At 48.4% G+C, this 25,724-nt stretch overlaps 1 protein-coding gene across 1 annotated transcript in view; it reads right to left on the reverse strand.

Annotated features, from left to right (window-relative positions):
- Nucleotides 1-3,797: 3,797 nt before the first annotated feature.
- SIDT1 (SID1 transmembrane family member 1) overlaps nt 3,798-25,724 on the reverse strand; it is a 41,941-nt gene continuing 20,014 nt past the window's right edge. The window contains 22 exon segments of the mRNA XM_032677969.1: nt 3,798-5,299; nt 5,699-5,812; nt 6,540-6,650; nt 6,941-7,046; nt 7,797-7,843; nt 8,967-9,043; nt 9,802-9,816; nt 10,204-10,312; nt 11,995-12,131; nt 13,007-13,124; nt 14,177-14,300; nt 14,882-14,955; nt 15,597-15,663; nt 16,190-16,263; nt 16,896-16,911; nt 16,913-17,042; nt 18,628-18,699; nt 22,575-22,618; nt 24,041-24,134; nt 24,507-24,578; nt 25,211-25,268; nt 25,270-25,302. Of these exon segments, the coding sequence (XP_032533860.1) occupies nt 5,237-5,299; nt 5,699-5,812; nt 6,540-6,650; nt 6,941-7,046; nt 7,797-7,843; nt 8,967-9,043; nt 9,802-9,816; nt 10,204-10,312; nt 11,995-12,131; nt 13,007-13,124; nt 14,177-14,300; nt 14,882-14,955; nt 15,597-15,663; nt 16,190-16,263; nt 16,896-16,911; nt 16,913-17,042; nt 18,628-18,699; nt 22,575-22,618; nt 24,041-24,134; nt 24,507-24,578; nt 25,211-25,268; nt 25,270-25,302 (1,755 nt within the window). The 3' untranslated portion in view covers nt 3,798-5,236.

Genomic DNA, 25,724 nt, shown 5'->3' on the forward strand with positions numbered 1-25,724 from the left:
CACAGCCTGCTGCATTGGTTTTGAAGTGCTCTAAGACAGTTCTTTTGTCACAGTTTGAAGCTAAAGGATGTGCTTTGTATGAGAGCAGTACAGAGGTGTTGCAAGGTAAAGTAAAGGCATTTTTGGGAGGCTGCAACAGAAGCTGTAAGAAATGCTATGAAACAATTGTCTTCAGGGGCTCCAGAAAAACTTGCTTGTAAAGATCAGAATTCTCACAGACATGGAAGATGCCTGTACAAAAGGCCTTAGGGGTTTTTTTTTAATTAAAGTTTAGTATTAAAACAGAGGACCTTCTATTTTGCTACTTCAGTGACAGCCAGTATGTGTAGTTCATTCAGAGCAGAGGGGAGGGGAAACAGGATACAAGGCAGGTGAATACCTCCAAGGATGGGCTGGTGGGTGCCCTCACTGCTGGCTAGCTGCCACAGATGCAGGTGCTTCTGCTTGTGGGAGATGCAGCAGGGCTCCACGAGGCCCCAGCAATGCCCCTGGGGCAAGGAGGCCCCGCTTGGCCACCCTCTGGCATTCTTGGCACTGAGAGCTGCCAGGGCGTCCTTGGGCCTGACAGGCTCATACAAGCGCTTGGTGTGGCCACATGCACATAAGGAAAACCACAGACAAAAGCACAAGTGAAACTGGCTCAATGTTTCTTATCTTAAGCCAGAGGTGGAGCATAGCCAGGGGCTGCATACCTCAGTCTCAAACAGACCCTGCAAGTGTCATGGATAAACTCAGTATCCCCCTCTTGCTATCATTGAAAAGTGCCCCTCCACTCCCCCTGCCCCAGCATCTACACAGGTGCTGCTGATTTAATAGGCTCAAAATCTACTTGTGGACAAGTTCACCTTTCTCTTAAAACTGTGCCTTCCCCTTTCACAGTGCAGAGTACTCCCCCTGCCTTGGCTGCTCTTCAGCCAGCCCAGAGGTTTGAGTGGTAATTGTAAGACTGTCAGCTCACCTGACCCCGCTAGTTTTCCTAACCTCTGAGTGGGTATTAGTGTTAGGGAGAAAGAAGCTATTTCTTTCTCCCTTGTGTTGTACTGGGTAGAACAACAACTTTATCTACATTTCCCAAGAAAACAAGAAATATATGGAATATAAGGGTTTTTAATGTAAGTTTTTTACAATGAGAGCAGTAAAAAACTGGAACAGGTTGGTCAGAAAGGTGGCAGATGCCCTGTCCGTGGAAACATTCAAGGGGGCAGGGTGGATATAACCTAGCTTTGAGCAACCTGGTCTAGTGGGAGGTGTCCCTTTCCAGGGCAGGAGTGTTGGAACTAAATGACTTTTAAAGGTCCTTTCCAACCCAAACCATTCCATGATTCAGTGATAACATTCTATCCACCTCCTCTTTGTGGCTTAAGGCAACAGAGCTGTGGGAGAGGGGAGACACCCTTCAGGTGCCCAGGAGCTGTGAAAAGAGAAGAGCAAGGTAGAGGCAAGAGACAGGTCACATTGCTACAGGGCAGGTAAAGCACAAGCTGCTCAGCAGCAACTTTCTGGCCATGCACCACCCAAAATCATCTGACCCATCTGCAGCACTGCACTGGCTTTTACTTGGGAAAATGTTAAGAGGCCTGGGGAAGGTGTTGCAGAAGGCGTAACACAAATGATACAGAGCTGAGCTCTTTTTCTTGCAAAAACAGCAAACAAAGCTCATGATTTGGCAAATAAGCCTGAATATTGAATAACCAACTGCAGAAAGCTTAGGGCAGGTGTTCCTGGGCTGGTACAGCTTCCATAATGTATAGAGAAGTACTCTGGCAGCCACTGCCAGCCAGACCAGCTCCTGCTTCCTTCAAGCTCCTCACAGCCCCTACCATAAGCTGAGAAGGGGATTCACCAGAAAAGTGAACCATTTGTTTCCCTTCAGGAGTTGTGGCAGCAGTTTATGCTGAGCATGTGATGGGGGAAGCAGGGACCCCACTACTGGCCTGCAGGCAGCAGAAAGGCCCCCCTACCTCCTAACACAATTCCAAGATGCTGCTCTGCTTTTCTCCCTTTACACCTCTGCTCCTTAGTGAGCAGAGAAAGGTGAGAAAACAATGACCTGCAAATCATGGAATGAGGGCCCTCCACCTACCCAGCAAGCTGTTCTTCCTTTCCCAAGGGCAATGGCCTGGACAAGGACAGCAGGACTCAAGCTGCATTCCAGGTCCAAGGGCTACACAGCCAAGTGTGACCAGGACAGCTGGGAGACACAGAGCTGCCCAGGTGCCCAGCCAGAAACCCCAGCAGCCAGAGGGATCCCTGGAGCGGTCGGGTGAGGCTGGGCCCTGCAGTCACTAGGTGGGAGAACTGAAGTACAAACAGAAACCAGCAGGCAGGGCAAAGCTAAGAGGAAGTTTTTAAAAGTGATGCACCATGCTGGAAGCACAGAAGCAGCAGGGAGACTATTCTAACCTTTCCTCCCATCTCTCAGGCTTGAGGTGCCTTTCCTTGTATTTAATTTCTTTCATGGTTTTCTTGCTAGTTCTGTGCTGTTCTCCAGCCTTCTCCAACCTCTCTCTCCCTCACTGTTACTGCCTTACCCTTCATATACTGTGCTCATCTCTGCTTAGCTCAGCGAGCCCATATGTTGTTCTACCTCCTACACTGAGCCTTCCAACTGCTGTTCAACGTTAGTTTTTTCTCACATTCCAATTTGAAGATAACCAGCTTCCTGGCTGGAAACAAATATGAGCTTGGAGCAAGGTCTGAGACTACAGATTATGAAAGACACAGGGAGAAATAATATAGTTTATGAAAATGTGTGTCCAACACTGCACAAATTTGGGGGCACGCAAGCCCTTCTTCAGTCTGGCACAGCACTGGGGGCTCCCTACAGCGGCCCTTGCATTTGCAAGGAGGGCAGCACAGAGCACATGTTATAAAAACACTGTCAGGTCACACATTCCTATGTTTCCTGGATACAGAAGCCCCGGTGGTTCCATCTGCCCAGCATGTTTCTAACCATGCTGGCAGAGCACCACAGTCCCACACCGAGTCCCCCACGGGGGCAGCTCAGTCTTGCTGCACTCAGCAGTAAGGATTTGGGTTGTTTGGGCTTTGTTTGTTTTGTGGTTTTTTTGCACCCCAGACTTCTTGGCAGTCCTTCCTTATGGGAAGAAAAAGGAAGCTGCAGGCAAGCCCAAGTAGCTAATATTGGATTCAGACATTTAAGATGCACCAAGAACATATGGTAGGGCTGCAGGGTGGCTGAACAGAAAATGTGAACTATCCTCAGCTTGATACTTCTCTGCTGATGCTACTCAGACAAAAACAAGTGTCGTCCCCTTCCCTGCAGCCTCTGCTGATACTGTTAAGCAAGAGAAGCTCACACTTTGCAACAAGCCTGAGAAACCTACCCCTTTCCAAGATGAAACATTCACAACTCCATCTGCATGACAAACCTGTGAGTCACGCCCAAAGCACTGTCATACAACACAGCACACCAGGACCACCTCCACCTTCTTCATTTCTGGCACACCCCGCCTGAAACACCTCCAGAGTGGCAACAGCTCTGCCTGGGAAGGTAACAGGTAGCAGCCGCTTGTGTCATTCCTCCTCCAGCCCTCTCCCACCCTGCCAAAGGGACTACACTGACAAGAGTGTCTGTTCTTCACTCTATTTAGTCTCACAGGCAATTGTAAGAGAACAAGCAGGTCATCTGCACCTATGCTCAGGAAAGGTCTGTGACAGTCCCAAGGATGACAGCAGCTGTGTGACACCACTGGGCACTCCTCTGTCCCAGCTGCTCTCCTTGCTCCTGCTGAGAGCTGGAGCAAGAAGAATTCACATCAACCTGCAGAGCAGGGAACCAGGAACATTCATTTTATTGACAGTCTTGACAATCTCCAACTTGGAAAAAAATAAAAATCAGCTGGTGCAAAACTTTTCAAGGAGATACAGACCCTCAGAGTAAAACATTACCGTAGTTTGCTTTAGTAAGCAGAAGTGGAATGAAACCTTCCCATCACTGGGTACATGCACATACACTGAAGCAAAAATGCTCAGACAATGGCAAGAATAAGGACAGCAGGCCTGAAAGAACACTTTTTAATTCAAAATTAGCAAAACAGGTCCCATATTTAGATGCAAGGTCTGAAATAATTCACACCCCATTCTTGTTTTTTAAATAACCAAGAAATCAGAAACAACGGAGAAGCCATTTAAAAACTTATTTCAGATGCAGCAAAGTTTGACAAGAAAGTTCAGCCCAGATCTTTAGCTAAAGAGCTCAACCCCAACTGTCCCCAAACCTCTTCCACACTCCCGGTCCATAAGGGAACCTGCTTTGCCAAGTTTGTCCAAAACAGACTCATTGAAGGAGAAAGTCTGAGGTTGCTGGACGACATGCCTCTTCCACCTTGCCCCTTTGGCAAGGCAGGCAGCAGGAGCCAAGAGGCTGCCAAAGAGCTGCCCAGCATGCAAGGTTGTGGCTTTGCTGTGCCATCTCTTTTAGGTTTGCTTGAGGACAGCAATTCTAGTGCCCTGAGAGACCATCACGCTGACAAGAGCCAGCACCGGAGCTGCCAGAGGAAGTGTGGCTGTTCAACAGGAGTGAGTGAGAGCCTTCAGGAGCAAGGTGGGAGGCTCTGGCAGAGCATGCACGGGCAGCTCTAAGTCCACCATCTCCCTCCAACACCACAGTCTTGTTACCCTGGCTCCCCTCCAGCTACCAGAGGAGTTTCTCCAACAAAATGAAAAGAAGAAAACTGTCCCCCCACTGCCACCTCAGTTTGGAGTCCCTTGCTCCCTCAGTGGCTGCAGGACAGGAACCAAATGCTCTCCCTGTGCTGCTGAAGGGACTCTCTGAGGGCAGCAGCCTGCAGGGTACAGGCATCAGCTCCCAATGCAGGAGGAGCAGCATTGCACTTCTCAAGCCTGCTCACCAGAGAGGAAGCGGAGCACATCAGCAGGAAGGAAGGGAAGCAAAGGTCTCAAACACACCTCCCTCCTGTTTCCACCCCCCTCATTGGCTCCAGCACCCACTGCACCTGTGAGCCAGAGGGCTGTGCACTGGCCTTGGCTGCTGGGTCGTGCCTGCCCCAGAGGATGCAGTGGGAAAGGAGTAAACGTCGTCTTCCCTTCTGGTCCTACCTCAGTTACCACAGCACCCCTTCATGCTTGCTGTGGGATCCAGCTCCCCTGTGTTGCTGGCCACGGAAGCAGGCTCATTCCCCACAGATACCAGTGGCCCAGTGCCTTTGGCTGAGCAGTTTGGGACACCCCTGCGCCCCTGTCCCCTGGGGACTCAGAACACCGGGATCTTGTCCCTGCGCACCGTATCCAGGTCATCATCCAGGGTCAGCAGGACCTGAGGAAGAAAGTACAAGGCAGATTGAGGTCTTGCTGGCCAGGTAGGTCTACCTTTCAGACCTTCAGGTCTTGCTTTCCTGGGAGGTCTTCACAAATCCATGAGTCACTGGTCACAGCAGCAGCCCCTCAGCTGTCCCACAACAGCTGTGTGACCCACGGCCCCAAAGGGAATTTGAGGCCAAGAGGTAAAGGGAAATAAATAAGGCAAAGGAGAAAACCTGATCCCTCTGACAAAGAGCATCCCACTGTAAAGGATATCTGGAGATAGAGCCAAGAGGAGTTGAGGCACCTCTGTGGGGTCCTGGAGCAGTCACAGGTCCATGTGGATGGAGAGGGGCAAGGTGGAAGAGGAGAGGGTGAGGCCATACAGCAGAGTGGGAGACTCAGCAAGACTCACCAGAAAGGAGAAGAACAAGGCAGCTGCAGAGAGGAAGTGCCAGACATCATGGTCATCAAAGAAACCCAGCAGGATGCATGGCCGGTTCTTTTCCCGGGACTCTGCTGGAGTCTCCTAGGGGAGCAGGCAGAGGGTCAGCACCTGATACCCACTCAGACAGGGCTCTTGCTGATCACACTGGACCCTCTAAAGATCAATCCATCTTAACCCTCCAAGCAGAACCCAGGAAAAGGTGCTATGCTGGCCAGACATGGGGCGAGGGCAGGCCAGGAATGCAATGTTATACTTAGACGTGAAAATGGATCTGGGGCCATAACCCACAGCTGGGGAGAACCCTCTGCTCTCCATATCTGAGGTCCTGCATAGCACAAGCTGCACAGCCTCCACCAGACCACTCTGCAGCAAGCCCCTCACCTCCATGGAGATGGATGTGATATCCCATTAGAAGACATCCAGTCTCCCAGGTCATAGAGAGCCCTCACACTCCTAGGCAAGTTACCCCCCCATTGGCCATCTGCTCCAGGGATAAGTCTTCCATCCAGTACTAGTCACGATTTGCCCAGTTTTGCTTTCAGATCCCCAGCTCGTCCTCTGTCCCCTGGTGAGGACCAGTCAACTCCAGATACCTGGCTCATAAATAGCCTTTACACAGATACATGCATACAGTCATTTTTGGCTCAGCACAGCTTCCCACATTCCCTTCACAGTCTGCTGAAAATAAGCAGCTCTCCATGAGCAGGCCAAGACTCTTCCCCAAAGTATGTTTTGTGCAAAACAAACAACAGGAAGGAAAGAGGATGAGACAGAGATGGACAGAAGGACAGTGAAAGGGGAACTTTACCTCCCAGCTGCTGAGGGTCTGGAAGAAGAAGTAAAGGGCAGCTGCCCATACCACTGCTGTGGCCACAATGCAGAACATGGGGATGGGCAGGAGCTTCTCAGAGCTGCGGAGCTGCAGACAGAGACACAGCCTCACAACACACCCTGAGTTCTTCAAAGGGACAGAGCTATACACAGGTCTGACACACCATCTGCACCTGGGAAGGGCTGCCCAACCCAGCCACCCCTGAAATGGCTACACACCATCCCTCCCCAACACCTTGTCCCACCCTGAGCCCCACAACAGCCCCTCCACATCCCTCTGCAACACCACAGGAACCCCAGCTGCATCCAGAAAAGAGGCCCATCCCTTTCCCTTTGGAGATAAGCACCCCAGAGACAGCTACAGCTGCCTCCCTCTACCTTCATGATGATGTAGAAAGCCAGATACAGCAGCAGGTTACAGATGAAGATGCCCAGTATGTAGGAGGCAAAGTCTCTGGGCCGATACACAAGCCCAAAGATAGCACTGAGAGAGAGAGAGAAGAAGGGATATCAGACAGCCTCTTTCACTGGGGACAGGGTACATCCCCAAACTGCCAAGGTACAGCCACCCACTGCCCCACAGACACAGCAACACTGCCCCCAGCCAAGGAAACTCAGCCATGGTCAGCTGCTGAAGCAACTGAGACCACAGAGGACAGTAAAGGGCCCTGGGTTGCTTCCAATCCATGGCCAAACATTTCACTGGGTAGGAGCTGGCCTCAGACCTGTACATTTGGCAGAAAGCATGTCCCTAAGCAACTTTAGTGAAAAGCAAGAGCCTGGAGCAATGACTTTAGGTCTCATCTAAGAGCTAATACCTCCTTGCTCAGCCAGGCTCTGTGACTAATGAGTGTCTGTCAGGTCTCCTGCACCTTGGCTGTACCAGAGACTTCCCAGCTACGTGGGAAGCAGGTGTACAGCACAGCACAGCACCACAGTACCAAGCCAGCCCTACACAAGCTTGCTTAGAGACGAGCCATGAGACAGCCCCAGCTGAAACACTTAGGGATGCCTCACACCGTTCTGTAGTGCTGCGCTGCATCCTACGGATCTGCCTACTATCAGCACTCCTCAGATCAAGCTCCCCGCCAAAACATGTCAGAAGGGCCCCAGCACAGGATTATTGCACAGACATTGCTGCATTTTCTCATCACTTCAGCCCCCCTGTGTTCCAGTACTGAATCCTGCTGCCCACGTGCACAAATACACAGGACACCAAGACGTAACTACTTACAAGGACCAGTTGACCAGGTTTCCAACAATGAGCAGCACCATCCTGTCCTGGAGGAAAGGCACTGATGATCATATAAAATCAGAAGGGTATGCAAAAAGAGGCCATTGCCTCAGAAATTCAGGATATCATTATGTGAGGATTTGGAGTCTGGTTCCTGCAAACACACGTGCACCTGGCTCTGTAGTTTGCTCTGTGGGAGCTTTATCAGATGGAAACTGCTCTGACTCTCATAAATTTTAAGTAAGAGTTGCAAGAAGGAGACTGAACATCTAAAAAAGAACAATCTCAGCACTTAAGGGATCAGCCTCAGGAGGTTCTGCAAATCCTTTGACTGCTTCTACTGTTTTTCTAGTTACATTCCTTCCCTCCCACTGTTTTATAGAAAAAGTACTGCAGAGAGCAAGGACTTGCTTGAAAGACGCAGCAGGGGAAGCTTTGGATAGCATCCCACATGTATTTAGAGACACTTTCTTTCTCCTATCTCACCATTAGCTAGGGAAGCCCTGTAACTACAGCAGGCAGAGGTTTACATTTGTGGGACGCGTGCATTTATGCTTACAGCTGCTTTCATGATGTAGCTATTTCAGGCTGGCCAGGCTTAGTTCCTGCCTGAGTGGATGAGTTTGTTTATTCAGAGGTGGGAGAATAAATAAAAAAGAAAGAAAGAAAAAACACGCTCATGGATAAAAACCCCATTTGGCTTCAATCCTTAATTAGCACTCTGCGCCAAGAAGAAAGCCATCGGTGGGGACACAAGGTAACAGCCACCATTTCTTACTTTTCTGCTGCCTGCCCCGAGGTGCTGCAGAAATGGCAATTGCTTTTACTTAAACCACAGAGCCAAAACAGTTGCTGCCTTCCCCAGAGAGGCTGCACTGCACAGAGCCTTGTACCCATTCCTCTGAATAGATGCCCCAGAGAGCAAGTGCAAAAGCAAATCCTGTCATGCTTGTATCACCTTTGCTTTGATGTTTTATTCACCAAGTTTGAGATTGGGGAAGTCTGGAGGTTGGGGGTAAACCACTGTAGCAGAGATCTACACTTACCCCAACCATTCTGGGGGAGGGAGAAGAAGGGAAGCAGGGAACATAACTTTTTCAAATAGACCAGACTCTTTCCTCTGCACATTGCCTGAAGGGTGAGCAATTGCTTAGATAATAAGTCACCTACCATGTACATTGGTCGACTGCACTGCTGGATACAGTCCGTGTATAGCACCATCACTGCTCGTCGAAATATGCCCAGGTCTGTCAAAGAAGAGGATAAAAAGCCAGAACAGCCAGTAGAGTGAGCCCCAAAATGGGGAAAGACACAGACACCCATCAGCTGACAGAGAATCCAAGGTGTCAGCAGATGCATTTCTTGCTCTTTGGGAGCAGCCTGTGCTGAGCAGAACAGCCACCACAGGATGTGGATGGCATTTGGCAGAACAACAGGTTAAAAAAAAATAAAAACAAAAATCCTCTCAACACTAGCACTACCCAGAATTCAAACAGGCCCTGTCTGTACATGTAAACAGGCTGACTTTGCAACCCCATCTCTGGAAAAGAGATGTGTGTGTGCAGGAACAGGAAAAACACCTTCCATGGAACAAGCTGCCAGAGCAGGAAAACAGCAGAAACAGATCCCACAGCCCTCAGAGGGTCCTAAAGGGGCACAGTGCACTCAAGACACTCCGGCTCTCAAAATCATTGCAGAAGCTTCCCTGCAGAGCCATCAGTGGCAGTGGGGATGGATGGACATACATGCACACACATGCCCTTCTTTAGCTATAAATGCAGAGCTTGAAAACACTCCTGCGCCAAGATCAGAGCTCTCCTGTGCTGTATCACCCCTTTCCTGCCAAGGAGCAGGACAGGCAGTGCTGCTGGCAAAATGGTTTCACTTCTGGAGAGCTGACCCCAGGCGGCACACGAGCCTGCCTCCCCACACACATCCATGCAACCCCTGGCTGCCACACCACTGCACAACTCAGCAGAGATAAAGGAGAGCTGCAGACAGTTACCTGAGTCAGGGCCATCTGAGGCAAACAGAAGCAGAAGAAGGAGAAATATGTTTGTAAGCAAAGCACAAGACACAGTTTCCCCACCAGACCCTCTCCCCTTCACCCTATGATAGAGTGTAGCTCTCTGCTCTGAGCACAGCACTAGGGAGTGTGCACTAGGGAGAGCTGAAGGACAGGCTCCCTCAAAGCCCAGTTCTCCTGCCTCCACAGACCCATTGGTCTGGGAAGCAGTAGCACAAGGATTTCAGAGGCCAGGAAGGGCATCAGATGGATGAGAGGACAGGGTAACCTAGAACACAGGCCACAGGACTGTGCTGACAGACACGTTGCACAGGTGACACGCAGGTGATGACAGGAGGCACCTGCACACCCAGGAGAAGATGGATCAGTCACAGCACTTACCCATCTTGAAGCGGCCCATGTAGTAGATCTGGGTGCTGAGAGCCAACGAGGCCAAAACATGGATTATTGAGAAAACAACCCAAAACCACATGTCATTTTTCCCAAACACCTGAAAGCAAAGACACGTTAAAAGCAAACCGAGCCCTGTGCAGCAGGACGATCCTTTCCCGTCTTATATCACCATGGGTCATTAGATAACCTCACTGAATACAGAAAAGAACCCCCTAAATCTTCCCACTTGAAAACATATCTATGAGTTCAAAACAAAGTCCAGAGAGGCAAAAGGAGCTCAGCATTCTGGAGAGGAGACCATTCTGTCTGAATGCTCCTTCAGATAAGAGCAGTAGCTTGGAAGGGCTGCAGCTGGCCCAGGGAGCAGAAACACAGGGACACCCAGGCCAGGTGAGCTCTCTGCTGAGCTGGGCAGCAGCTCTCTGGCCAGGAGCTGTATTTTCACAAAGGCAGTAAGGGAACCAACTATTACTTTAATAAATGTACTGTAGAACAAAAAGGAGAAAACCGCTCTGCAGGCAACTGCTCCTACTGTATATTTTCATTTTATTTAAGGACTGGAAGGGACCTACAAGTGCACATTAAAGCTATATTAAACCTTAATCTTTCAGTTATACATTAAGGAGTCCAGAAACTCTGATCTATCTGGCTGTGAGCACTCCCCTTCCCTGGGGCAAAGCACTTGTATGAACTTTCCCCTTTACGTGTGTAGGGGAAAAAACAAACAAACAAACAAAAAAAGCCCCGAAACCACCAAAAAGCAAGCAGAAAAGCCACCTCTACGTGAACCAAACAAGGGAGATGTAGCTTATATGCTCCACTGAACAGCTTCAAAGCATCCCTCAAGAAAAGATACAGCAATCCATAATAAAGCCCCAGTGTTTTGAACGTGGCTGTGAAGATCTACCACACCTATCAAGAGATTCTTGGGAAGTCCCAAGTTCACCAGCTGCTCCTGCATTCCTTATCCCAGAGTCTCCTACCCAGAGACCTTTGCAGTATCAACTGGTATTCCACATTATGTGTGGTAGTGAGGGGCTTACAGCCCAGTGGGACCTAGCTGCTAGTTCAGAGCAAGAATTCAATGGATTTTGCCTGGTTACTGATGAACGAAAATGAGTCCTTCAAAAGAAGGGAAGCAGAGACCTCCAAAGTAAAGGACAGGATGGGGACTCAGGTGAGCCCAGCTCAATATTTGCAATGCTGTGAGCAAAGCCCTGTACCAGTCCAGCAACTCTGTTTGATTCTTTTTGCTACAGTGCCCTTCCATAGGCAGGTATTCCACACATTTACCTGGGAGCTCCTCAGACATTATCCTCGGCCCCCACCTCTCCAAAGATTGCAAGGCCAACTGCAGGAGCTGTGCCCAACAACACGGAGTTTTCCACAGGGGAGAAATAGGCACAAGCAGTTAGGTATCGGATACTTGTCCTGGAAGCTCATCCAGCCTCACCTTGGTCCCCAGCAATGTAAGTCACCTCACAGGAAGACCATCTGCATGCTGGGACATGGACACCTGGATGTGTGAAGTTCTTCTCTTGAGAAGGATGGTATGTGGTAGCGAAAGTCCAAAAAAGACCCCACCTAGAGGAAACTGCTCTGCTCTTCCCCCTCCTGAAAGCCCAGGGGAAGAGAGGAGGAAAACCCAAGAGAACTGAGAATTCAAATGCCGACAGCTGCTTAACACACTCTTATCCTACTCTGCTGCTTTCCCCACTTAAGCTATGTTCCCAGCCACACCATCTCCTTCCCAGAGAAGCAGGTAAGAGGGAGCCATACCACTCCAAGGACAGCCAGACAGATCACCACAGCAAACGAGGCATAGGCAGAGTAGGCACTGGCATTGATGTCTGGGTGGCGGGTCTGGTAGAGCTTGAGCATGCACAGTCCTGCGATCATGTACATGAAGGAGGTGTCTGTGGAGGGATCACAACAAACAGTGAAAACAGGTACAGCCAGTGAGCTGAGAAAGCTCCTCTGAGTGCATATAAAGTAGTGCAGCAGCAGGGCCAATCCCAAGGCTGGCAGGCACAAATCCCTGATGCTGCACTACGTTGTACAGCACTTTGTGCTCTGCCATCTTGCAGCACATGTACCATGCTCTGAGGCAACAAAAACTAAAGGGGATCGGAAAATAGGTGCCCACAGTGCAGCACAGAAACAGGCAGGCAATCACAGAATGGTGCAGGCTGGAAGTAACCTCTGGAGGTCATCTGGTCCAACAACCCCTGCTAAAGCAAAGTCAGCTATGAGAGGGTTGTCAAAGACCATGTCCAGTCAGGCTTCAAATATCTCCATAGAAGAATTCCCAACCTCTCCAGGCAATCTGTTCAGTCTGTGACCACCCTCAAAGGGAAAAGAGCCTGGCTCATTCATTTTTGTTCTCTCTCATCAGGTATTCACACTCATAGACAAGATTCTGCCCGAGTCTTCTCTTCCCCAGGAAGGAGCCCACAGAGCAAAATTTCCACTGAGATGTCACAGAGGCTTCCTAGGCTTGAACATTCTGCTCCTCAGGCTGTGCACTTATTACCTTCAAGCACTGAGCTGCAAAACCAATGTGAGATCCTGCCAGCACTGCACTACCAGAGTCCTAAGGACTGGAGAGGAGGCTGACATGTGTTAGTCCCCAGAATCAAAAGCCTCACTGCCTCCTGACTGAGCTTTGAAACAGGCAGTCTCCAGGGAGGTTTGCAAGGGTAGAGGGACGGGAAAAGTCAGTAACTCAGCAGGAGAGAAAGCATTGCAATTCCTAGCTCCAGCTCAAAAGGAGAAAGGAAACTCAGCTTACCAAACTGGAAATTGGAGTAATTAGGGCAGACATGATAACAGGCACTGAGCACCCCTTCCATCATCAGAGCGATGCCCATAGCATAAAAGAGACCAAAATGCTTTGGGATCCCATAGTCCTGGAAGAGAACAGATCTGCAGAGTAAGTACCCTCACTGTCCTGATGACAGGTGAGCTTCCACTCTCCATCACTTCATCCCTCCTAACTCCTACGCATGTCCTTTAGTCTGCAGTGCAGCACAGTGTGCTGTGCACAACCACGGGCTCTGGATTTAGTCACATGGCACAGCCAGTGAAGCCACAGGCAGCAAACTCAAGCTAACCATGCTGAAACTTCTGGTCTGAAGACCTCAGTATCTTGGTACCAACATCATGAGACTGAAAATCTCTGTCCTGTACCTCATGCCAAACTACATCCTGCCCAAAACTGAGAGGACTGGGGACCCAGAATTGTTCTTGTGGTCAGTAGGGTTAGAAGCACCTGAGGAGCAGAGCCCATCAGAGGGCACTTCCATCACAATTTGGCCAAGGTATCATCTGAAAACCACAAGCAGCAGACCCTTACAACTGCTAAGGCCATTACTTGCTACCAAGACAATGAAAACAGAGCTATTTGTCTCCAGAACCACCAGCACCACTGCCCACGAGGCTGCAGATTTCTCCATCCTCTTTCGGAAGAGTCTGCAGAAGCTCTGGCTACAAGCAGCTCTGCTTCAGAGTAGAGGCAGCCAAATTCCTCTGAGTTATCACAGATATCTCTATCCCCTCTTGCTAACAGGAGTGCCAAAAAATAACTCTTAATTGTATAAGACAAATCAACTACTTCACTATAACTAAAGCATCTTGGGACACTCCTACTGCCCCAGTTCCTCCACAGTGAGCACTAGTGGACAAGCCACGGCCATGGGAGTTGTTCCTCTATTAACCCCCTTGTGTTCGTAAGCCCAGGCTGGATCACCACAGCAGTGTGGACATACTGTACGTAGCAAATACTGGGGTGTGCAAGAACATAAGCATCTCACCTATACCCTTTTGCATAGGAGCTAAAAAGAAGAGGATTCAATTCTCCAGCAAGGAAGGCAAATGGAAACACATTGCGTATCACTCTGTTTTTTGAGTTCATCCTGTCTTCCCTCCCTCCACTCAGCCCCATGCAATCATGCTTCCTTACCAGGGTATAGATATCTTTCATCTCCATGGCCCGACGGTGGAGAATGTCCCTGCGCAACACAATGAGGAGGAAGAGAAAGCCCAGCATCATGTGGCCCACATTGCTGAGGATGTTGTTGAAGGCACTGCAGGAAAGAAGAAGGTTTAAGACAAAGGCAGCACAGCAGCAGAAAGCTGAATCCTGGGCCATGATAAGCTGAATCCATTTTGCTCCCACTCCACCATCCTCCACCTCAGCAGCTGCCAAACTGCCAGTTTGACTCTCTGGATGTCAATTGTAGGTCGAGTAGCTCACTTACCCCAGTGAATTTAGCACTTCCTCTGAGAGATGCCCAACTCTGGACTTTCTTTGCACTCTCACGTTAATTTAGAGAAATGCTGCACTGAAAGGACTGATCTGAACTTCTTTGCAGAGCTACTGCTCCTTGGATACAAGTGAGAGCATCCAATAGAGCACAGGAGCACCTCATTGCTGTGTCATAGATTTGGTAGGGGCACCCAGGTGCCATATGTTCCTGGGTGCATGTGTCTCACAGCAGTAAAGTGCCACTGCTGAGAAAAACAGAAAGCTCAGAGTCCTAAACTCCCAGTGGTCCTATCAACACAGTTACTGTGAGCCTGACAAGGATAAAATCCTGACGTGGGCACAAGCACAAACACTCGAGAAGCATAAGACAATAATGCAGTGACCATAGGGCTCACTCACCTCAGCACCCCAAGGGGATGAGCACACAGAAAGTTGTAGTAGCAGATGTCCTGATTGCCAGTCACATTTACTACCTGGACAGAGAGGAGGTGGGAAACCCAATATTAGCAAATACTCCCTTCTCTTGGGGGTTTGCTTCGTGCAAACACTGCATGTATACAAGGTATAACAGGACACAACCCAGCTCTAGCACTCACACAGGGGAGTATTGAATCTGCTAGTGAAGCTTTTAGGGTGGGACAAGGTGTTGGCAAAGGCCACAAACCTGACAACAGTCTTCTGAGGTAACATTGTGTGCTCTCAACCCCACCACTAATAGATTCTCTTGCAGACATCTGATTAACAGCAGGATAGCAAGGGTGGGGAGAAGGGAGGAGAAATCACTTGTATCACAGCAAACTCTACTTGCTTACAGTTGTCTTTTACAGATAACAGCAGATTCCTCCTGTCTCTAAAATGAAACAGGACCCAAATGAGACATCAGTTGACCAGGAAAACAGCTGGACTCTGACTTCACAAGCAGAAATAGCAGAACTGCAAGCTTAGCAAGCCAAGCGTGCAGTAACACACAGTACAGAGAGAGCAGCTAAGGTAAACTGTCACTCAGAGCAGAATTCCTGGGTGATCCCAGTTTCACTGCAACTGTCATCTTTACACAGCGCAACCACAGAGCAAATTTAAAGGCAAGAGGGGACAGCCACAGAGTCAAACGCACCGTCTGGTAAGTGATGACAAGCTGGATGACCGGCAGGGCATAAAACACTGCAATGGTGATGATGTTCCTGCAGAGAGGAGAGAGCAGCAGCAGTTAAACACACCAAAACAAGGTGCACACCTGGGACAGAGGCCCAGGGTGCTTGTGGAGGAACATGTACACTTCAGTGCCCAAGGGCACAGATCTGCTCTCTGGGGCTATGATCTCATTATGCTCTCCTGAAGCTGAAGAGCACATGGCTAGTGCAAACGAGGCAAATACTAAGAGCACAAGAAACGCCAGGATGTTGACCACAAGCTCCTGTGTTTGAGTGCCAGTTTCTCCCCTTCCCCACTATGTCCAGCACACCAGCTGTTCCATGCTTAAAAGCAACGATGGCAAAACAGAATCCATTGCCAGGATCAGTGTCCACAAATATCATATTGAGGTATGTGGGATTTGCAGTTACTGGTTGGAACAGGGTGAGAAAGTGTAAACAGGATGGTTCAAAGAATATCCCCACCTCCAAAGTGTGGTTAAGAAGGGCAGGTGGACAAACTCCACAACTAGAGACAGTTCCAGAGCCTGGGTCTTACAGTTTGCCTTCTCCTTACCAGAAATAGATTTTGTACTTTTTGCTGACAATCCTTCGGTCCTTCCTAGACAAGTCTGATAGATAGAGGAACACCTAAAACATTAATGGATGGGGAAAAAGGGAAGAAACAAAAGAAACCAATGAAGATTACAGAAGCCAGTCGAAGATCCTTACATATTCAGACAATGTGCAGCTGGCACTATTTGGACTGTTTTTATTCAGGTGAGATTGTTGTGTCCCCTTGATTCTATGGAGTTGAGTTCTGCAAAATCCTTCTGACCTGCAGGAATGGCTCCAGACACACAAAACAGTGCAGGATGACAACGGAGGCAGCTGAGAGCTGCTAGCTTAAAGCCCCTCTGTACATCCACTGTAGTCACACTACGTACCAGATTAATACCTACTATTGCGGATTATTTTCTCACTATCTGTCACACCTCCTTGGACTTTCTGGGACACTCTCTGGGATTCTTCCTCCTTTCTCAATAGTCCCCAATACATTCTGATTTTCCATATTAAATCACTCATTTCAGCAGAACACTTAGCACAGCAGGAAAACTTCCAGTGACTGAAAAAAACGCTAAGAAGCACATTCAGCTTTAGGAGATTAAATCCACCTAACCAGGGAACAAGGAAACTTCAAAATCCTGGTAAGTGACTAGTGCTGGTCCTCGCCTGAATGTGCCATGGCCCAGCACCATGGCCACGCTGCAGTACCAGCATACCTTGGTGCGGATGAGTTCTATCACTTTCAATTTCTGGCATGGTGTCGAAGTCACTCTCTTCCTCCACAGAGCTGTCTGTGTCAGAACCAGCTGGTGGCCTGTGCTCAGGGGAGGACATCTGACGTCCACCACTGGAGCTTGACTCATCTGGACCAGAGTGGGGAGAAGGAAATAGGCAGGGTAAAGGCTGAATCCCTCTATGCACAGCAAGAATAAAGCTGTCCCAGATACCAGCTGCGCTCAATTTGATACGGCCATTTCAAGGAACAAGTTTTTCCATGATCCCAAACCTTCCTAAAAGTATCAAATTATAATCTAAGAGCACTTTTAAGGACCATCACCTCCCCCTCTGGGCTCTGAAATCTGGAATTCTGAGACAAGCCTAAAAGCTCTAGTGAAAGCAGCAGACTGTTAGGGGTCAAAACCACACTGACCTAGTTAATCTTCAGATTTTATGTAAGATTCATATATATACGCTTCTCTAAAAATATTGTAGAACAAAAGCCAAAGAAGAAGTAAGTCAATTTTTCAAAGTAAGCAGAGCACCAACTTTGCTCCCATTGCATTCACAGTATCGGTCACCTGTGGGTCAGAAGGATCCGCCTGCACTTCTCACAGGCTGGCCAAGCCCCCAGCCCTTTGCCTATGCTGGCACAGGCAGAACACAAGCTTCTTCCTCATTTCCCAAATGCTTTTAAAGCATTTCCTTGGTAACTGGGGAGGGGGGGGTAGGGTGGTGCTGAAGCCCTCAACTCTACTGCAGGACTTAAATCTTCCTGAATTTTTCCCAAACCTCATGAAAAAACAGTTCCGTGTTTCTTTGTCAGAAACACAGTGTGGTATTGAGAGATACCACACCTTCACAGTCCAACAACTGGATGGTATTTGGAGAGTCAGGGTTGTTATTACACAATAGTGAACAAATATGTCCTGAACAGGGACCAAAAATTACACAGAGCTGCTCTACTCATTTGAGCAGCTGCCTCACATTGCCCTGCACCTGCATAGCCTCACTCTGCAATCTGGGTCCACAAGCTGTCAAATTCAAGGATTGTCACAAAGCCCACTGAGCTATTCAATGCCAACACCCTCAGAGGAGGGGAAACTGCTGTAAGGAGGAGACTTAGAAATACTCTGGCAAAGGAAGTAATTTCCCATCATCTCAGATTAGCAGGACCCTTGGGAAGTTTCTTCCTCCTCTGCCGCCGGGGCATAGTTCACCTGCTGACAGCATGACATTATTTCTTCCCTAATGAAACCTCTGGAGTGCAAGAAGCTTCAATCCTGTTTTGCACTGCAGCACACAGCCGTTCAGCCTTCCAGAGAAAGGCATGCTTTGGTCTAAAGGCAGGCTTGATGAGCTAATAGCAGGCTTCTAGAAGCTTGCTTGGAAGGGACCTTTGTCAGTCCCTAGTAAATGTCCTGTCTGAAGCAGCATTGTCACCAACACTTCTCAGGTGACTGTGGCTTTGTCTACCTGAGACAAACGTTTCCAATGACAGTGTCTCTGAGCACCTCTATCACGGATTTGCCACCTTTATCATGTAGATGCTTGTCCCTGAAGTGCAACCTAAACCTCCCGAACTGCAATTATTTTGTTTCAAGCAGTTCCAAGATGCTCCCAAAGTAGCTTGCAGCTTTATTCCTTTCTGACTTTAAACCACCTTAAAAGTGCCTTCTCCTCCCCCAGGCAGAACCTTCCCCATGCCCCCAGTTCTGGAATGTACTGTACCAATAGCACCATAGCTGCTTCCCTCAGGAGTGCTGGCTGAGATGGGGTGTGAAGAAGTCATAATCCCAGACCCTGCAATGCAAACAGACCCAAGAGGGACCATTAGCTTCATGTCAGTGCTCCAAAACACATCTCTGAGGTGAACACAAACAGCTTGAAGAGCTGGAGGGGCTTGGGAAAAGCAACATTTCTCTAAACAGATGGTAGTCTCTAGAGTAAACTGTGCAAAAGGAAAACCCTCGTTTTGCAGTGTGAAGCAAACCCATTCCCTTCAGCCTCCTCAGACAGGCTGCCAGTGAGACTGGCAGCATGAGCCCCTCTCCAGCGCCGTGCAGGGAACACACTAGGGCTGCAAGACTTGGTAAATTTTAGAACAAGTCTCATGATGTTCTGAACACTCTTTCGAATTTCTAATTCTTCTCCTTCCCATCTTCATGCAACTGATCTCTCCAAATATTGCTACCTCCAGATACCCCTGGAAGAGTCACAGACTTTAGCAAGGCAGCTGCAACATAGTTTTAACCAAGCAAGGAGAAGGTAAAAGATACCCCATGCAAGAAGTGGCCATAATCTTGTGCTGATAAGAGCAGAAGCCTTCGAGGGCTGGAGAGTCCCCGCCTCCTGCCCACACACCTGAAGCAATGAGGAGTGTACCTCACAGTCAGGTTACACTGGGACTGTACCCTCCTGCCTCCACATTCCTTCTTTTTTTGCTTTCCATGGTGGAGCTCAGCAGCTGAACTGGCAGCAGACAAATATGGCAGGAAACAGAGCCCGCTGAATCCCTTCACTGAGGGATGAGACACCCATCTCCACAAAACCGAGAAGCAAGAGCAGCAGGAGCAGGACCACGTCTTCCAGTGGTGGCAAACAATGAGACAGGTTCAGTTACTTTAAAACTTCACCCTTGCAACAACATCATGTGGTCAGTCAGCAGCAAAGTGATGAACATAGCACAGTACTTAGAGTCAAACAACCTTACTGCAGCCTGGAAATGGCCTGGCTTCTCAAGCTGCATCTCTGGCTTCCCAGTACTTGATCTGTCTCAGACAGCAGAGGCAGACTCCTCTTTCCAGCTGGAAATTCTGGGCACTTCTGTAACACCTTGTGTAGGTTTTTATACCACTTCCATTAGCCACATATGTAAACGGACTTAAAACCTGTCCCTGCCTGAGCCCAGATCAAGCACCCTTACAGCAACGACATTTGATGTTTCAAGTCCCAGTGACTGCTTTCCTTTGGCATGTTCATTCTGCTTGTTGCACTGTGGGCTAATACTTGGTCTCAATTTCAGCTCCTCTACCCTCCTGCCCTATCCCTCTAACAGGGCAAAGGAACAGCTCAGAGGAGCATCAGAAGTGAACAAGATGGCATGGACTGAGCACCAGAGGGAAAGCGCTGGCACACCTTAGCCCACCCCTTGAGCCCTGAGTTGAGCTTAACAAGATGTTGTAAGTCACCGCAGGAACAAAATCCAGCTTCTACTCATCAGCTCCCATGCAAACTCCCTCTCTCGTGGCAGTTTTTCATGTTGCTTTAAAATCACTTGGAAATCCAGATCACTGGGAAGAAGCATTTCCCCATGTTCGTGCCACATGCGCAAATCCTAGTCCTGTCAGTCCCGTCCCGCAGGGATGCTCTCTCCTAATTTTAGACCAGGCTTTACTGTCTCAAATGAGCTGTCAAACCTTCTCTCCCAAGTAACCAAAGGAAGATTTAAATCTGGACAAAGCAGGGAAGTCAGGGAGAAAAGGCATTCTGCCCTGCCTCTAACAGCCACTTTGGATCCAATTCACCCACTAATTTCAGTCCCAATTCCCAGTGCATGAGTGAGTCAGCAAAGTAAATGTACCAGGTGTGGTTCTTCCAGCTATTGCCTCCAGATAGCGATGATGTGGAAGGCAAGGTGTGCCACAAGATTAAAAAAAAAAGTGAACCGCAGAAGCCAGACATAAGATGGGTGACAAGAGCAAAGGGGCACATGGAGTTGAAGGACAAAGGGCAGAGACAGATTGCTCAGCACTCCCATCCACAGTTTCTTGGTGGGAAGGGAAAGGATGGGGAGTCAGGGGGAGGAGGGAGAGGGGAAAGGAGAGGAGTGATGAGAGTGATGAAGGCAAGACCCAGGGTTACTTTGGAGGAAGAGAAATTCCAGTGGGTGGGAAGAGGAGAAAGAAAAACAGAAAAAGCCAGCATGTCCTGAGTTACTTGGAAGACAGGGAAGATGCTAATTACCATTTTATAGGCATCAGTCAGACACACCCTGAATAAACACAATAGAGAAAGAAACAGTATATGGGTAGAACATGGTTCCTCCCAGAGGAAAGGACACGCAGTAACATGCAGTGCCAGACACGTGGGGGTGGCATGGATTACAGGGAAAGGACAGCTCACAGAAGTAGCAGGTGCCTCTGGGAGGAAAACTGTGCAGGAACTGTGCTCCTCTTTCCCTTCACAGAGATGCTGTTCAGCAATCCTCCCCGCTCACCAACCCAGTTCTCTGCCTTCCAGGTCCATATTAAGAACAGCATCTGTGCCCTGCAACTTCTTTGGGAACTTCCTAAGCACCAGAATTTAACTTCCACCTCTCACCAGGGCATCTTAGAAAGCAGCTTCTAAGCTGCCTGCAGCCTATTAAACCTCAGCTGCAGCACCAGTAGCACTCCCTGGGACTTCTGGTCTCACCTGGCTGAGACTGTGCCTCCTTGCCTTAGACAGTGATCCTTTGTCACCACCCTGGAGCTCTTCCACAGCCTCAGCTAGGTCTCTTCAGCTTCCCCCAACCCCAATACACAGGCTCTTCCCATTTCTCCAGTGCCCTAAGACTTGTTTTACAAAAGGATCCATTCCAAATTATTTAAAATAAGAATATATTTAAGGACATTTTTACAGTCTCCTGTTCGTGTGGTGAAGAAAATCTTTCACACATATTCCAAGCACAGGGATGCATATGCAGATCTTAGTGACTGAAGAAGCAAGAAACCACTCCTGAGAATCCAAACGCCCCCAGGTCCTCGGCAGAAATATTAATCCAAGTAATGCCAGGTCAGAGTGAAGTTCCACTGCTGATCCTTTAAGCACAGCTCAATTATACTAGTATGCTTATCTGATATGTAGCAGACCAGAGAGACTGAAAAAGCTGGGCATGAAAAAGGGAACATATCAAGAACCTCAACAAAGCCAAAACAATGTCCCCCTTCCTCTAGGAGAGAGGTACAAATGACCTCATCACCAATGCTTTGAACTACTTTGCAGGCACTAAATATTTAATCAAAATGAAAAGGCCAGACCCCCACCACCAGAAAGCAGAAACCCAGTGCTCCCCATCCACATGACAAAAATTTTCACCTCTCACTGGTAGCTTCTCAGATGCAGCTATGTTTTTGTAAGGCAGAAACCTGCAATATGTTGAGATGTGGGTGCAGCATAAAGTAAATTGAATCCAATGCCAAAGTAAGTATCACAAACACCACTACCTAACTATTAGTCATTCATTCACCTGGTTGTCTGCAACTTCCAGTTAAAAAAATTAAAATACCTCATGCTTAAGGAGAGTATTAAAATACCTCATGAAGAGGAGCTCTTAAAGCATAAGATATACCCTAAGTGCCTTGCTTTATAATCAACAGACCTGACATCAGGAACATTAGCCCGTAACTAGGTCTCAGCAAGGCTTGACCTTTCTCCACCCCTTTAAAAGCCAGCTCCTCAGAGTAGGGGTCAGGACCAAGTTCAGGGGAGCTGGCTTCAAATGCCCTCTCTTATGACGTCACTGAGGAAGCTCTAACATCTTTCATCAGTGCCAGAGACTGTGGTACATGTACATGAAAGATAGCTCAAAGAGACTGAAGGTACTTGACTGACAGCCTGTCCCTTGCCTAGCCTAGGACCTCTGCTCTTCACTTAAAGTTGGTTAAAGTTGTCACAAAACAGAAAAGAAACCTTACCATGCTCAGGACTCAATCTCCCAGCAGAAGCCTTCCTTTGAACCCTGAAAAGGAACGGACAGCACTCATGAGAGACCCAAGAAACCCCATCACCTGCCAGCCATGGCAGGATTATCTAGGACACTAATAGGTAAACATGGTGCAAGCTCTAAAAAACAAATAAAACCAACAAAAATAAGCACAAAGAAACAAACACACACAACAAAAAAAGAAAAATACTGTTTGGATGAAACACAGCTTAGCCATGACTGCCTGCTGTCCAACTCTCTGACTTCCAAAGCAACAGAGGGCTTTTCTATGCCCTCCCCTACCCAGTAGAGGTGGGACAACTGGTTACATGACTATCCCATCCTACACTGCTCACCATGTTGGAGAGACCCTCACATCACCTTCCCAAACCCAGCTTCACCACTTAAGAGAACCAAGCACATAAGAATCTACTGAAAGGGCAGCAGGAGCTAGAGGTGCTCATCAGCACAATGATTAAGAAGCCCATATCACCTCCTTCAATGCAGATGTCAAGCAGGAGATGGTGAAAAAAACAACGACATATTTCCACAACAAAGAAAAAATAACAGCAAAGAAGATCGCACACCTGCACACACTTAAGTAATTACTTTGAACTGTTCCAATGAAATGTTTGATTAATGTGTCTTGAAGTTAAGCCATGTCCCCATCTTGAAATTCATTTGTTTCAGAGCACCGAGTCTTAATGATTCCCTGTTCTGGAGGGGCTGAGAACTCTGTTCTGGGGTCTGAAGAGGTGGCTGACAAGCACTGTTCCCACAAAACCAACCAGCTACTTGATGAGAGCTTTATATGTTTCTTCCCATGCCAACCTTTGTCCAGAGGGGCAGGAAGGAGTACTGAAGTGGCCTCCCTCTTCTCAAGCCTCCAAACGTCTGGACAAAGGATTTGCTCAATGATTTTCACTGTTTACGCAGGCAGCAGTGAGTGATCCCAACAAACTCCACCATCTCCACCACCTTATGCAGATACTCTTCTCAACACAAGCCCAGACACCAAAGTCTGGGGCAGGTTAGGCAGGTAAGGAAGAAAACCAACACTCTTGGGACTCCAAGGCCCCATATGTGTCACTGCCACTTATTGCAGTAATCAGTTCAGCAAGAAAGTACCTTGGTTCCTCAATGCTCTGGCATTCCATATCCCAGACTGGCCGCATCACAATTCCCACCTGTGCCCCAGTGTCCTCATATAAGGAAACCTAGGGTTGAGGAAGTACAAGATCTGAAGTGCAGATCCTTAGGTTTTCATCATTGCCATGGTCCCCAGAGCAGAGGAAGAAAAATTTTCTGGCTGATGGTCAGTAGAAGCCCACTGGGTAGTCATGGAATTCTTTAGCTGCTCTGTTCAGATGCTTGTCACCCCAAATGTACTGCAGGGTGAGGTATCCCTGAGGATGATGAGAAACAGAGAGGCTATTCTTGTATAACTCCTCAACTCACCTAATGTAGTGCACAAAAGCAACAACCACTGAGCCCAGGTAAAAGGAGAGGAAACCCAGGAAGCTGAAGAACATGGCCTGGACATAAACGGACTCTGAGGAAAGAGAAGAGATCAGTCACAGCCATGACAGCACCTCCCAGGGCCAGCACTCAAGTCCTGCTCTTCCCAATACCACCTGGTGACAATGCCCAGTCCCAAACAGCCCTTCAAAACCCATCTCCTTTTTTCAAAAGAAGTTACCAGAACCTGTTGCAAGATCTCCTTCCATTTCTCCACCCCCAGTGCTAGCTGGTGTGCCCACAAGATCACCCTGTGCCACACAGCACCTCCTGGAAAGGACCAAGGCTCCAATTGCTGGTGCTTTCAGCACCATTCCATCAGAGGCTGCTGGCCCAGTCATATCCTTCTATTCAGAAGTGCCAAGTTCCCCTGTAAAGTTGCATTGCTCTGCCCAAAGACACTGACTTTTAATAGAGGGCACAATCGTCACTTGAAGGTTCTTTGTCCGCTGCAGGTTCCAGGTACGGTTGGCATTCCCTGTGAGAGGCAAAGTGTACAGCATTTATAAAAACAATCAAACATTAATGTCCTCTGGCCCTGATCTTTATTCTCTGAACTTGTATAAACAACAGGATCTGGTTTTTCACTGCAGTCTTTGTGTGGTTTTGCTTTAAACTGCTCTCAGACTTGTCAATATACAGACTTTTCCAAATGTTTCCCCCCTCCTCCCTATCCACAACCTATTTTTCAGACTAGAAATCCCTGCTTCAGCCTTCCATACATTGCTGAAATCTGGGTGCCTGAATCGCAAAGGCATCTCTTCTATTCATTTAGTCCCCAAAGGACAGATGCTCTCATTACAGATACTGAGACACCATTTTTGCCTTTGGACAAATCTCTGTGAGTAAAACACTTCCGTGCAGGATGCCATGCTAGAAACTCACTATGTTTCACCAGGGCTTAGCAAACTTCGCCAGTACAGCTCTGCTGACAGCTTTAGGATAAGAGAAAGACACCCTCATGGGGAAATTGGGGGGGGGGGGAAATCACAGCTACCTGGATAAGACAGAGCTATATGACCATCCCATGTCATCCCACAGGAAGATCCCAAAGGACACCCACTTCATCACACAGATGCAGCACTAAATCCACCTCCCAGAACAACTTACCATGAATTGAAGAAGGCACAGAACCCCCACAGGCATAATCCTCCGGCTTGATGACGAAACACAACGAAGAACTGCACCGGGAAGTCCTTTCTCTGCACAAGAGGATGGAACAAGACAGAATCCACAAGACATGAAGCCTCTCCCTCTAATGCAAAGCACAGGTGGTGCTCCAAAAGGCCAGAGGTCAGGTTTTAGTTGCTATACAGGCACCAGCCTTACAGAGACCCACCTACTCTGGACAGAGTCTGGCTTCTGGGGATGCTCCCCTCATCCTTGCTGACAATAAGCTGGGTTCACCAGTATGCAGTACAGCAGTACCCCAGTACAAGCAAACCAATACTGATGCATTTATTTATTTATTTATTTAGTGAAAACCATCTACCTCAGCTTTGCTTATTATAGAGGCCCTACTACCACCACTCAGTGGTAGAAGAGCCAAGGTTCAAACAGAAGACACCTGGCTTCAGCTACTCTGATCTAGAGCCTCAGCACCCAAAATATTTGCCTAAGCAAA

This window comes from Chiroxiphia lanceolata, chromosome 2 (assembly GCF_009829145.1).
Source record: "Chiroxiphia lanceolata isolate bChiLan1 chromosome 2, bChiLan1.pri, whole genome shotgun sequence".
Classification (NCBI taxonomy): Eukaryota; Metazoa; Chordata; class Aves; order Passeriformes; family Pipridae; genus Chiroxiphia; species Chiroxiphia lanceolata.